The 13,816-nt window shown below is 44.7% G+C and overlaps 1 protein-coding gene across 16 annotated transcripts in view; it reads left to right on the plus strand.

Moving 5' to 3' along the window:
• Positions 1-13,816, plus strand: part of EGLN3 (egl-9 family hypoxia inducible factor 3) — a 101,704-nt gene that overhangs the window by 67,116 nt on the left and 20,772 nt on the right. For 14 of the 16 annotated variants that reach the window (XM_040970124.1, XM_040970125.1, XM_040970129.1 and 11 more), the window contains 2 exons: positions 5,718-5,771; positions 10,220-10,581. In XM_040970124.1, coding sequence (XP_040826058.1) covers positions 5,726-5,771; positions 10,220-10,581 — 408 coding nt within the window. In that variant the 5' untranslated portion in view covers positions 5,718-5,725. Of the gene's footprint in view, positions 1-5,717; positions 5,772-8,544; positions 8,673-9,492; positions 9,532-10,219; positions 10,582-13,816 lie in introns of those variants that run through there. The other 2 variants (XM_040970135.1, XM_040970136.1) reach the window with 2 other exon arrangements.

Below are 13,816 nucleotides of genomic sequence, written 5' to 3' on the forward strand. Positions count from 1 at the left end.
TCCTTGGCTGCTTTCCCAGGCCACAGGCGGGGAGCTGGATGGGAAGCGGGGCTGCCAGGATTAGAATTGGTGCCCATATGGGATCCCGGGCGTACAAGGCGAGGACCTTAACCACTGCGCCACCACGCCGGGCCCTAAATGTGTTTTAAGAATGAGATTGAATTCAAAGTAAAATTCCCTGACTATCTTCCTCAAACATGCCCTGGAAACCAGCTTAGGAAACTGAATCTATTTTAACTAAAAGAGTAAAATCAGTTTAGGCAAAAGCAAACTTTATCAACAGAAGCATTTTGACCAAATCTGATTTGAGGGAAAGCTTTGCTTCTCTGCCGTGGGAAGGATGCGTGGTTCTTTATTTTTTATCAGTTTGACTTGTTTCCCAAAAATGTTTATTTATTTTTCTTTTGACTTTGTTAGATTTAAATTTGTAGATTTGTTTCTAAAGAAAAACATTCTAGACATCAGCGATACAGAATTTATTGAAATGACATTTCATGTGTGAATAGGAAAAAGGCTAATTATGCAGAGCATTCATTGGATGCCTGATTTGTGCCAGACACTGAACTACTGTTGTTTGTACATCTTTGCCCTAGTATTATTGGCTAAGATAGATACAAAACAGACCCCTTGCCATAAACAAACCAACCAGCATATCAAGTTTTGATAGGAATCAAAAGGAAATAAGGAACTGCAGTAAAAAAAAAAAATACCTGTGTCTTAGGAGAGCTGATCTGGTTTCTGTGTGTACAATAGATTGCCGTGAGCAAGTACAGAAACAGGGAGGTCAGGCGGCAGGAGGCCGGGGTGGACATTCATCTGGGGAGGGGATGATGGGAGCTGGACTGGTTGGCGGTGGTGATGGTGGAGAAAGCAAGGACAGTCTATAGTTAGAATTGGACAATAGCACTTCGTAGAATTTGCCAGTGAGTTCAAGATGGACATGGAGGTCTTATGTGGCTATTTGTCACTGTCTAGTTGGTAAAATTGAAATCGCTATTAGATGTATTTAGTTTTTCGTTGCTGCAACTGAGTACTTGAGACAAGCTACTGACAAAGGTTTGGTGCACAGTTCAGGCAGCCCCATAGTTTGGTGTTGGATTGTGGTGGTGGTGGGTAGAGTGCCTGCAGACCACCGCACAGTGACCTAGGAATTACACAGGGTGCAGGTTCATCTGTGTCTATGTGACCTTTTGTTATAAAGCCACCATCTCAAGGTTGCATCCCAGCAACTAATCCAGTCGAATCACTTCCCAGAAGGCCAGCTTCCAATTCTGGGATTGCCTTCTGTCTCCAGCCTCACTTCATTAGCCATTAGCCTGAGTCTGTTACCCACTAACATGAGACTTGGGGGACTAAACCTGTAACACGTGGGCCTTTGGGAGACCAAACAAAAACAAATGCTAGCACAAGGCATACTAAGCAGAGGGACTTCAGTGTGAAGAATCAATCACAAAAACCCTTGGAAAGATTTGAGAAAGAGTTAAAAGGTTGGGGAGGAACAAAATGGGGAAGGTATGGCAACCTGGAGATAAGGATCTGCACCAAGTCATTGGCGCTTCTGGTGGCAAAGTTACCAGAGCCAAGCAGTGCCTGGCATCTGACAATGGGGGAAGTACCTGATGCTGTGCAGCTGGCCGCTGCCCAAACCACTGCTACCAGCCACTGCACAGCACTCCAGCCTCCATGGCTACCAGTCACTGCAGCAGGCACTGCCAGAAACTTTAAACAAGTATGTGGTTCTGCCTGGTTATTTCCTACCTTAGGGAGGAAAGAATTATCCCCAGTCTCACTTTAGGGCTGGAAATGCACAGCCTGGAGATGCAACATCTTGACTGCAACCTGCCGTGGGAGCATCACCTTGCCTATCTGTTCTCTAGAGCTGGTCCCCGGCAGTGTGCAGTGGACATGTAGCAGGCACAGCCCGGAGACCAGAGGAGAGCAGAGGTTATGTATTTTTTTTTAAAGACGCTTCAGAGCAAATACCTGTTTTTCAGGACTTGTTTGCTAGAATGTTTTTGACTGCTAGCTGCTGTAAACAGACTTCAGTTCACCTTGGACATGAGGAAACATATTATCTCATGTCGCTGGAAGTCCAGAGGTAGGTATGGTTCCAGGAACAGGGAGATAAGCAGCCCCTTGATGTCACTAAGGTCCCGAGTTCTTCCAACACCCTGTCGTGCCTTCCTCTGTGTTGCCTTCATCCTGAGACCAGCGCCCTTCCTGGGGGGTGAGATGCCTGCCCGAGGCCCCAGGGCTGTTTGTTTTCCTTTCTGAGTCCAGCATGGAAGACAGACACGAGAGGACTACTCCCTCCAGTATGAATTCTTCAGTTCATTCAGACCCCAGGTTCCCACTACTGCCGCCCATGAAAATCGCCAGATGTTTGACTGATGTATTACCATTGTTGTATAATTTATTGTGCCTTTTAAAGAGCCCATACCTAGGTCTTACCCCTAAAAGTGCTCATTTGTTAATCTGGGGTAGGGATCCTGCACTAACCTATTGCCAGAGTTTCCAAGGGGTTCTCATGTACAACAAGGGGACTGAGCCCCTGGATCTGGCTGGTGTAGCCCCCTGCCCATGCTTCACTAACAATCCCCTGGGTAGGGCAGAGAACTGACTGGCTTAGAAAAGTGACCCTCAGAGTGTCATTCCAGATCAGCAGACGTGGTGGGGAGCTGGGAGAAAGGCACGTTGCCCAGGGCCACACCAGGCCTGCTGGATCAGAAACACAGGCCAGGGATTTTCCAGTCTATGTTTTCACAAGCTGACTGGATGACTCTGTTGGATGTTCTGGTTTTGAGACCTAGCATCCTGGAGCCATGAGACTCTTGCTGTGGGGCAAGGGCAGGGGTAAGCTGATGCACCAGTTCCAGAGCTGATATGACAGTGTCGCCCAGGCCCCTGGGAACCTACTGCTCCCATCTCCCACCGCCAGGCCAGTAAAAGGGCCAGGCAGGGCCAGACACCAGAGCCCCACAGGCTGAAAGTGCTTCTCAATGGTGCCAACCACACAGAGCTGCTGGGATGAGCTGATAGGAAGGGAAAAAGGCCTATGCTGAAGGTGTCCATTCCTGCCTTCATTGGCTACTCTGGACTGGTTTCTGATGGGGCTATAGAGTTGGGAAGACTGACCAGGAATGAACTTATTTCAATCTGGGAACAAGTTTCAACAGAATGCTTTACATTAGTAAAGGTAAAGGAAGTCTGAATAAAATTAGGACTTTATTTGATAACAATACATCAATATTGGTCCATATATTATGATAAATACTTCACACTAATATCAGGTGTTAACCATAGGGAAAACCAGGTATGAGTAATATGGGAACATATAAATAGATCTCCACAACTTTCCTATAAATCCAAAACTATCCTAAATTGAAAATTTCAGTCTTCAAAAAGCACACAATGTTAGATAAAATTCTATTGACTAGAAATCCCTTCAGAAAAGCTTTATTTAAATTAAACAGAAGTGTTTTTTTTTTAATGCTTCATATTAAAATTTGACACTGCTCTATTTTCATGATTGCTGGAAATGCTTTTTAGACATTTTCAGCTTCAGTGAGACTTGGATTGGAAGATATTAATGAGTGTTTCTGATAGATCACACTTCCCTGTATCTGAGCATGGCCAGAATTATCAAAGAGCGCCCAAGAGGAGCTGACGCTTGTCTTTATCCTGAGAAACAATGAGGAGCTGGTAGAAATAGAAACTCACTTTCTTTGCCAATCTTACATGAGCTGGGAAGGAGTTAGACTCCACAAGGAAAGAAACATGATCAGATGTGAGCTAAGGTCATGTATTCCGTCTTTTCTGGTTTCACCAACTCCATGGAAGTGAACTCCCCTGCTGTGTCCTGAGGGGCGAACCATTCACCCCAGCAGACTGGTTCTTTACCACCAGCTCTCAGGTTACATCACTGAATTTATGCTTGATCCCTGGAAGCCCCTGGGCCTTAGCTGAGGCAAAGCACATCCGAATTTTTTGCTTGTAAAATGACTCTTAATGAGGTTAACTAATCAGTTGATGGTTTTGTTTATGCCCATTCAATAATGGGTGTATTGATAAGCTAATTATTAAATTTTTTTCATCACAGATGAATGTGTTCTAATTAAAAAAAAACAACTAAAAAGGAGTAATTGAAGATGATACCATTTCTACGCTAAACAAATGGCACGGAATGATTTTTCCCCATGATCTTCCTATACTGAAGTCTCTTAAATTTGGTCTCCCAGTGTGACCTAGGCCAAGATCCTTAGCTTCTCTATATCTCGATTTTGTCTTTTTTCCAATGAATAATAATAATGCTAACAATACCTATTTTTGCACAGTAGCAAATGTTATGAATGTTTGGCTAGCCAGTAAATAAGATTGACCTTGCACATGTTAATGTCACTAAATAATGACAACAGATCTCTTGTTGATGTGCTAAAACACAAAAAAGAATATTCAGGTACAATAGGTGGGAGGGAACCTCTGGATGGCAGAATTTGTGACAGGACAGAAGAAATGTGGAGTGTTCTCTTCAGAAATAGAATTAAAGCTGATAGTGCCCCTTCCATATTTCTAGAGTAAAATAGTACAGCTGTTATGGAAGATAGTTTGGCAGCTCTTCAGAAAGTTAAGCATAGGGGCAGGCATTATGGCACAGCAAGTTAAGCTGCAACCTGTGACCTGGCATCCCATGTGAGAGTCAGTTCAAGCCCTGGATACCCTATTTATACCCTATATCTCCGTGCTAAAGTTCCTGGGAAAGCAGAAGCAGGCCTAAGTGTTTGGGCCCCTGCCACTCATACCTGGATGAAGTTCCTGGCTCCTGGTATGGGTCTGGTCCAGTCCCAGCCATTGCATCATTTAGGGGAGTGAACCAACAGTTGGAACAACAGTTGGAAGATCTCGCCTTCCCTCTGTAACTGGAAGGAGAGGCCTTTCAAATTAGTTATCTTTAAAGAAAACAAGCTAAATTTGGCCTAAAATTTTTACTCACAGGTATGGGCCAGGAAGAGTTGAAAACAGGTAGTCAAGTGTGTACATATGCATGTCCCAATACCCAAAATGGAGACCTGGAAGAAGCTGCTGGCTCCGGGCATTGGTCTGGCTTAGCCAATGGATGACAGATCTGTATCTGTCCACCCCACCTCTCTCTTCTACACGTTAAAATAAAACAAATCTTTAGAAAAAGGAAAACACTATGCTAAGTGGAAGAGTGCAATCAGCAAAGATCACAGAACTCTAGCTGTAGAAAATACGTAGAATAGACCAACGCATGGAGACAGAAAGCTGCTCAGCAGCTCTCAGGGTCTGGGAGATGAGGAAATAGGGGTAAATGCTTACTGGGTGGAGTATTTTCTTTCAAGGTGGCCAAAATATTTTGGGATTAGAGGTGGTGGCCATACAATTTTGTGAATGTGCTAAATACTGCTGAAATGTTTCCTATGAAATGGTTAATTTGATGTTTTGTAAACTTCACCTTATCTAAAAATATGCATAAACAGGAAAGTGAAAATGCTGTCATTTTACAGAAGAGAAGGCAGAGGCTTCTTCCTGCACCTCCCTGAAACTTCTGCCTTGAGAAAGTTACTAGTGTCCAACCCGCTGCATCTTCGTTCCCCATCTGCAGGATGATGATGTTGGACCTGGAGGCAACTAAGATCCCTTTCACTCCAAATTCTAAGGCAAAGAAACTCAACATCTTTCCTTCCTCTCCTCTACAGATTTAAGCATGACTGCATCTGGACAGCAGACACACCCTGGAAGACAAAGTGGATGTAAGTTCATGGCAGGGACATTAATTTTTTTTAACTTCCATGCTGTTTTACTGTTCATTCTTTTTTTCACATTTTACATTTTATTAATATTATTATTATCATTTTATGATACAGTTCCATAGGCTCCTGGTATTTCCTTTATTCCCTCCTCATATTTCTCCCCCCCCCTCCACCCCACTAGTTCCTCTATATCATTACTAAAGTATAGTTCTTCATTCATAGCCATATGTCCATCATTGCAGGCATGGACAATGGCAGAGAGTCCAGCATCCTATTGTCAAGATATAGTAAACAGTTTCATTGTAACTCCATCTTTGTCTGGAAGTAGAGATGCATACTACATTGTAGCCTCACATTTGGGCATGTTAGTCCTCATTTCACAGCTACTGTAGATCCCCTCAAATGAAAAGTCATAATACAAAATTAACAATAGGAATAAAAATAGAAATTTACAATGCCATGAAGTTAAATAACATGTTACTAGATATGACAGTCTCCATTACACAGCTACTATACATCTCCTTAAATGAAAAGCCACAAAACAAAAATCAACATCAGGAAGAAAAAAGAAATTAACAAGACCATGAAGTTAAATAACATGCTACTAAATCACTAACGTGTAGCTGAAGAAATGAAAATCAAGAACAGCCCATTCCTAAAATGACAGGACCAAAGTACCACCCATACATATTAACCCTGAATGTAAATGGCTTAAGTTCAATCAAAATCATAGATTAGTAGCTGGATTTTAAAAAAAAAACATATATTTGTTGCCTGCTGGAGACACATTTCACCAGCAAAAATCAGTGGAGACTATATTGCATGGGTTTTGATGTTTTCTGTTACTTTCATCTCTTCAAAACACTTTCTTCTGATTAAATTTTTCAGTGATTCATAGATCATACTGTAGCATCATTTTCTGCAAGAAGGTTCTTACTGTTCATTTTCATAATGACAAAACTGAATGAACAAGTAACAAAAGCAAACACATGTTGACAAGGAGCTTGTGTTTATTCCCCGGGAGCTCACACTCAAAGCCCATGCCTGACTCCAGCCTTCTGCACCTGCGTGTGTAATCACAAACTATGATTTTGCCAGTCATGCTCTCTTTGGTTCCTCTGCCAAAGGTAGTGTTTGCAGCTTGAGCTGACTGGACAGTCCTTGATTGATTAACGAGTGTCCTTGCTAGGCAGGGATGGCACCAAGAGATCAAATTGCTCTTTAAACTGCCCATGCCTTGCAATGAAAATAATCTAGAGCAATTGAAGGCCACCAGTCACCAGAATTTGCCCCGACTATTGCTTTACGTGGAGCTAGACTTATTATTTCTCTCTAAAAGTACTGAAGCATTTTTTACCATTTTTTTTGAAAGGCAGGGAGGCAGTGAGAAGTCTTCCATCTGCTGTGTCACTACCCCAATGCCTGCAATAGCCAGGGTTGATCTAAGTCAATGCTAGGAGTTGGAAACTTAATCTACTTTTTCCACATGGGTGGCAGAACCCCCAAATATGTGAGCCATCACCTGCTGCTTTCCAGGGTATGTGTGTGTGTTAGCAGGAAGCTGGATTGTCAGTGCAATTGCTGGGCCATGAAGCAGGCACTCTGGTAAAGGACTGTTAGTGTCCCAAGTAGTAGCTTAACTACTGCACCAAAAGCTCACTAGTCCTGGAGTTTAAAGTCCTGGGTCACCCAGTATGTTCATTCCAGAAAGTGAGTATATAATTTTCTTCTTTCTTTCCTTCCTTCCTTCCTTCCTTCCTTCCTTCCTTCCTTCCTTCCTTCCTTCCTTCCTTCCTTCCTTCTTTCCTTTCTTTCCTTTCTTTCCTTTCTCTCTTTCTTTCCTCCTGTTTTACTAGTTACTACAGATTTATGTTGCTGTCTGTGTAAATTCCCTTATTGTCATTCCTAGCAGTCAATCCTACCTACTAAGAAAGTGACCAAGGGTTATCTGTCACTGCTTCCCCTGTCAGTTCTCGTCCCTTTGAGGCATTCTCACGAGGCCTTCTGAGGTCTACATTGACTCCAAAATGACAAAGATCATTAGCCACTGCTTATCAGGGCTCACAATCAGGCCAATCCTGTTTGGACATCAACTGGCCATCCAATCATCCGGAGTTGGCTAGAGGAGATTCCAGGAGGGGACCAGAGTGGTTCTTGATTACTTGGGGTGGGAGAGGGTCCAGCAGAAATAGGAGGAAAGGGCCTTGTTTCTGTCTGGTGATTCATCGTCATTTCACTTCTTGATACAAGTGAGCAGGGCTCCAGTTTTTACTTTAAGTCTCCGTGTCCAGGGCGCAAATATTTACCACGACTGGATAGGGAGAGAAAGCCAAGAGACAGACGCCCTTGAGAATTCCCCTTTGCCTTCTCCGGCTGCTGAGGTTTTGTTCTGGGCCACGCTAGTCTGGCTGGCAATCTCTTTCAGTGAATTATCTTGGGGAACCTCTCCAGGTCCCTGTTTCTACTAGACATCTTGTCCCAGAATCCAGCTGTGATTCAGGATCAGATATTGGGTTCCCAGGAAGTGTTTGTGAGGTACCTATCCCGGACTACATGTTGGGATTCCTGTCCTGGAATTCACCTGAAGGTTCCTTGAGCACTGGCTCTTGCAAGGTTTGAGTAGTGGCGCCTCCTGCTGAAAGTGTGAACCTATGACTTACCAGCTTCCGGGGATGAAGCAGTTTCACAGTCTTAAACCCTGGGCCAAGAGACATCTCCTCCCGGGTACCCCTATGCCCCCTTGGTCCCCATTTGATTCTTTTTCTCTTCTCAGAGGCAGAAGGCACTGTGCTATGGAGGAGTGAAAGTGAAAAAAGTTGTGGAGAATTGCATACAACATCAGCAATACCTGAAAATCCAGTTCCTTCTCTTGTTCAACAAAGAAGCCAAGTCCATATTAAGGTGAAACTGAAAATATGGACATGGTTTTCCATACAATTTATGTGCCCTCTCCAATCCCATTCTGATTTCTGGTGTTCAGTGGGGTGCAAAGTCAAAACTCTTTAATGCAATTGACTTATCTGTGAATTACTAAAATGTCTTGTAGGTGGTATCTGTTCCTTTCTCCTTTCGGGGTACAACTGTTCATGGAAAAAGCAAGAGACCTAGTTGATTCGGAGTTGGGGAGTAGAGAGGTGGAGAACATGTCTGTAGTCCACAGGTGTACCACTGATTGTGAAGGTAGAAATCTAGAGCATCATATTTTATTTTTCAAAAAGGTTTATTATTTTTTTTTATTACAAAGTCGGATATGCAGAGGAGGAAGATCTTCCATCCGATGATTCACTCCCTAAGTGACCGCAGCAGCCGGTGCTGCGCCATCCAAAACCGGGAACCAGGACCCTCTTCCTGGTCTCCCACACGGGTGCAGGGTCCCAAGGTTTTGGGCCGTCCTCGACTGCTTTCCCAGGCCACAGGCAGGGAGTTGGATGGGAAGTAGAGCTGCCGGGATTAGAACCGGCGTCCATATGGGATTCTGGTGCGTTCAAGGCGAGGACTTCAGCCGCTAAGCTACACCGCCGGTCCCAAGCATCATATTTTACTTCCTGCAAAGTAAGAAGATGGAATTATCCGGCAATGGAAAATGCAGTATTTGCAGTGTTCAATCAGCTATAACCCAGAGTTTTTTCCTTAGTCACCCCCCCCTTCATGTGAGCACACAGTAGGAGTTAAATGAGTCTGTCACTGTACTTGGTGTTAAATCGGCATTCCTCCCCTTCAGCGGCCTGACCCCATGAAGGAAAGCAAGACCATTCTTCAGGTAATACCTTCGTTACCATGTTTATTTTCAAAACCCTGTGATGGGACCAACCCAGAACGCGGCAGGCAAGAAAGCTTGTTATGCAATTCTTGAACAGTTAAGATTCAGGTTTTCCATTTGCCTGGAGATTGTATGCAAAACAATATGCAAATGATGGGCCGGCTTTAAAAGGCCCATCTCTACTTCGGTTTTTCCCTAGTCTCAAACGGTGAGACCGGCGCGCAGCTCGCTGGGAGCCCTCCCGGCCGGGGCAGCGGCCAGGGCAGCTTCGGCTGGGTGATGGGCAGGAGGCGGAGCGGGCGGTCCCGGAGGCGGTCTCAGGGCGGGGCCCATGACGTGCTGAGTCCGCCGGCCCCAGGGCCGGACCACAGCCTCTCCCTGCCCCAGGCCGCCACTGCGGTGGCTCCGCACCTACAGAGGGGTCCTCCGACTCCTCACCGGGCTGGTCCTGCGCTGGGTTGCGGAGCACTGCAAGACTCGCACTGTTCCCTGAGTGGCGATCCCCCCGGGCTCGAATTGCAGACAACTTTCCCCTGTCCCTGGTGCTGCGGTAGTTCGGAGGCTCGGGGACCTTGGCCGCTTCAGATTTCTGAACCCCGGGCTCCGCTCCCCGCGCCTTGGCTTGGCGCTCCCCAGAGTTGCTGTCCCGGTGCGTGCACGTTGGGGATCCGTGCTCTGCGTCTTGCAGGTGAGATGCCCTTGGAACACATCATGAACCGGGATCTGGAGAAAATCGCCATAGAGTACATCGTGCCCTGCCTGCACGAGGTGGGCTTCTGCTACCTGGACAACTTCCTGGGCGAAGTGGTGGGCGACTGCGTGCTGAAGCGCGTCAAGCAACTGCACCAGGACGGAGTCCTAAGGGATGGCCAGCTGGCGGGGCCGCGCGCAGGAGTCTCTAAGCGGCACCTGCGCGGGGACCAGATCACGTGGATTGGAGGCAACGAGGAGGGCTGCGAAGCCATCAACTTCCTCCTGTCACTCATCGACAGGCTGGTTCTGTACTGCGGGAGCCGGCTGGGCAAATACCTTGTCAAGGAGAGGTCCAAGGTAGGGAGGCTCGAGCACTGCAGGTTGGGGGGCGGGAGTGGCAGATGCAGTAGGCCCTTTCCGGTTTGCAGCTCACCACCTTCACAGGGGTCTGAGAGAGTTTGAGGCTTTAAACAAGAAATCGGCCAGGTTTTTCTTGGACCCTATACACTCCCCCTTGTCCCCTGTACAGCTGCTCTGTCAGAAGGTCCACATTAAGAGACTCGGATGACCCCTGTTGACGTTGAAATATCCAGACGGGATGGCTAACCAACATCCAGACGGGAAGGGATGTGAGGAACATGGTATTCATTCGGAGGGACATGTGCAATTGCCCTTCGTGATGGTCAGATGGGATTCTTACAAAAGCACGTCAGTTTGGGGGGCCATTGGGCTATTGCAGCGGGGTGTTAGGTGTGGGGAGGAAGACGGACAAAGTAAAGGGTAAAACTCTGTGCTGCTCCGGGCTGCCCTCGATTTCTTGGAGAAGAGCACGGTTAGACCATCAGCTTGACAGGAAATTCTGGGTGCTGAACCCTACATATCCCCCTTCCTTTTCCCAATTATGAGCTGATGGCAAAATTCTCTTAGCACAAGCAGGTGAGTGCCCTTGGGAGCGGGGGCAAGTGGCTGGCTCTGGAAAGAAACCATGTTTTTGTTCGCAGAGCTGGAAGGTGACTCCCTGGCTGGTAATGTATCTTGGAAACAGACACAGGTACACTGACAGAAATGTATGAACACTCATCCGGATGTTGCTGCGTGTGTGTGTGTGTGTGTGTGTGTGTGTTCCTTTGGGAGAGTCTTGCTCCTCTTTCTTGCCTTCAAATGCTAATCCAGCCCATTTTTCCTGGTCAGTTTTGAGTGACTTGTGCTTGTATGGTGGTCTGAAGACACTCAAAATTGTGGGAAATGTTTCCTGAAACCCAAGAGAGGCGAAGCAGGCTTGCACCAGAGGGAAGCTGAACATTCGCCTGGGTACCATGCTTAAGACAATAAATGTAGCATTTCTCAATTTAAGATCCTGTGGCAGGCCAAACTGGTGTTGTCTCAGTTGTCACACAAAATGATAGAGCACTCTGAATAACAGAGCAGTGGAGAAAAACTGGAAGCTGAGGGTTGAGGTGAGTAAGTGGAGTCGGAAGCCAAAGATGGCTGTCCACTTTCAACCCAGGAGGAATTGTCTAGAAATCTGAAAGTATTGCAACTGGCGGATACACATACAATGAATCTTAGAAGAAAATGTTGCTTTCTAAATTTTGCTTTGATTTGGGGGGGGGGAAGTTACCATAAGCTGAACTCTGTAGAGGAATGATATTAAAGTCTTTCTTTATTCTTCCAACATCACTTTGGTGTATTAAAAAGTCTTTTTTTTTTTTTATGAGATTTGCTTTTGTAGTAAGAGGTCTTACTTGTTTCCTAGAAAGGGGGAGGAGGCTTACCTTCAGTGATGTTAGGCCCTGGGAGCTTCGCCCTGGAGAGCAGTTGGCTTCCTAACAGTGTTTTAAAAGGTTCCTTCTTATCTCAGGTATTAGGAATTTTCCCTCCAGAATTTTAGGAACAAAATTTGCTCTGGGGGAAGCCAGAATTAATTGGCTAACAAGAGGTCACTGGCACATTTGAAAGTTAAATATTTTTGTTTAGCTTCAGACTAGAATGAACTCACATTGAACGGAACACACTATGTTAACTCAGGGAAAGGAATAACAATTCCTAGATGTGATTATCCAGTTATGGGTTATCTTCTGGGTGGGAAAGCACTCAACTCTGCCTGCAGGTGACTGAGTTGAAAAGAGAACATTGGTCAAGTCTACAGGAAGTACATCTCCCAGATTTCTAGATTCACTTTGGCTGTTTTAGCACAAAGCTCTTTATTCCTGCCTTCAGGAAAACACCTGCAAGTTCAGATATTTCTTGGCCAATTAGAACCAAATGCAAACCAGACTTGAGCAAGCAATTAGTACAGTGAAATTGTTTTATTTGCTTGTCTGAAGAAGTCCTCTTCTTGATGCATTGTGGCTGGCCGTCTCTTGTTTGTAGTTTATTCTAATAGCATTGTGGAGGCACGTTCCATTTCAAATGATTTATGTAAGTTTCACCTTAATTTAACCTTTTTACTTCTTATTTTTTCTTCTCTTAAACAAGTCCTGCATGTTGTATTGCTTCCAACAGTACATCAAGCTGGTTTTACATTTTTATAAAAATTGTGTTTTAAAGGTGGGATATGTTTGAATATTTTATTTTCAAGCTTGCATAAATGTAAAAATAGAAAAGGTAGTATAATGAGCTCTCATCACTCAGTTTCAACAATTTTAGACTTTTTAAAAAATAATTTTGAATTTCTTGAGATTGTGTGTATAAAAATGTTCATCCTAACTCCTTTTTTGTTTTCTGCTGGATTTTTAGAGGTTGTTGAGTGAGGCGATGAGCCCCTTTAGTGGAGGGAAGCAATAGGGAAGGCTTTGAGAAAAACAGAAACATGTACTGAACCTAAAAAAAAAGAAGTTGTGGAAGAGGACAGAAATAAATATTAGAAAGTGCTTCTGCCTGCCAGAGAAATAGTTACTGGTCAGAGTTTATCTGCTTGTTTATCTTTGTTGGTAAGAAGGGCTGGGGTGCTGAAGCCCTATTGGAGAAGTGGTTTCCTATATCCTACAGCAGCATGGCGCCCCCTAACCTCAAATATGGTCATTGCTTTCTGGCTTGCAAAGGATTTCTTCTATTTCCTTGTGGAGGTTTTAGGCTGTATCCAAGATGAATATTGGTTATCATCTTCTCGTGTTGTATTCGCTGCCTAGATCTTGTAAATGGCTATTTTCCAGAAGATGTGTAGTGTAGAGAACTGAAAGTTCTTCTCTTTGAAGCATCTCACTATGGATTCCGTGTGTAGGATCTCTAATAATAAACACCTTTGAGCATCTTGCTGGGTCTGGCAATGTGCTCAGCACTTTCCAAAGATATCTCAATCTTCAGAACAACGATCTGAAACAAAATGAATGCTTCCATCTTTTCCCCTAAGTCAGTGGTAAGCAGCGGTTTACCATTGGATTGTAGGGGCTTAGGTTTGAAGTTACTCATCTTCTGACCTTAAGCAAGTTGCTTAAGTTGACACTAAGTGTAAAATTGAGGGAAAGCAATATCTTAAAGTATTTTTGGGGGAAAAGGAACGTTAAGATAATGTACATTAAAAAGACCTCCAATAAAACAATTAATATACCTTGACAACAGGATACTAGATTCTCCACCATTGTCTGTGCCT

This window comes from Ochotona curzoniae, unplaced genomic scaffold (assembly GCF_017591425.1).
Source record: "Ochotona curzoniae isolate NIBS_2020 unplaced genomic scaffold, NIBS_Ocur_1.0 scaffold_4701, whole genome shotgun sequence".
Taxonomy (NCBI): Eukaryota; Metazoa; Chordata; class Mammalia; order Lagomorpha; family Ochotonidae; genus Ochotona; species Ochotona curzoniae.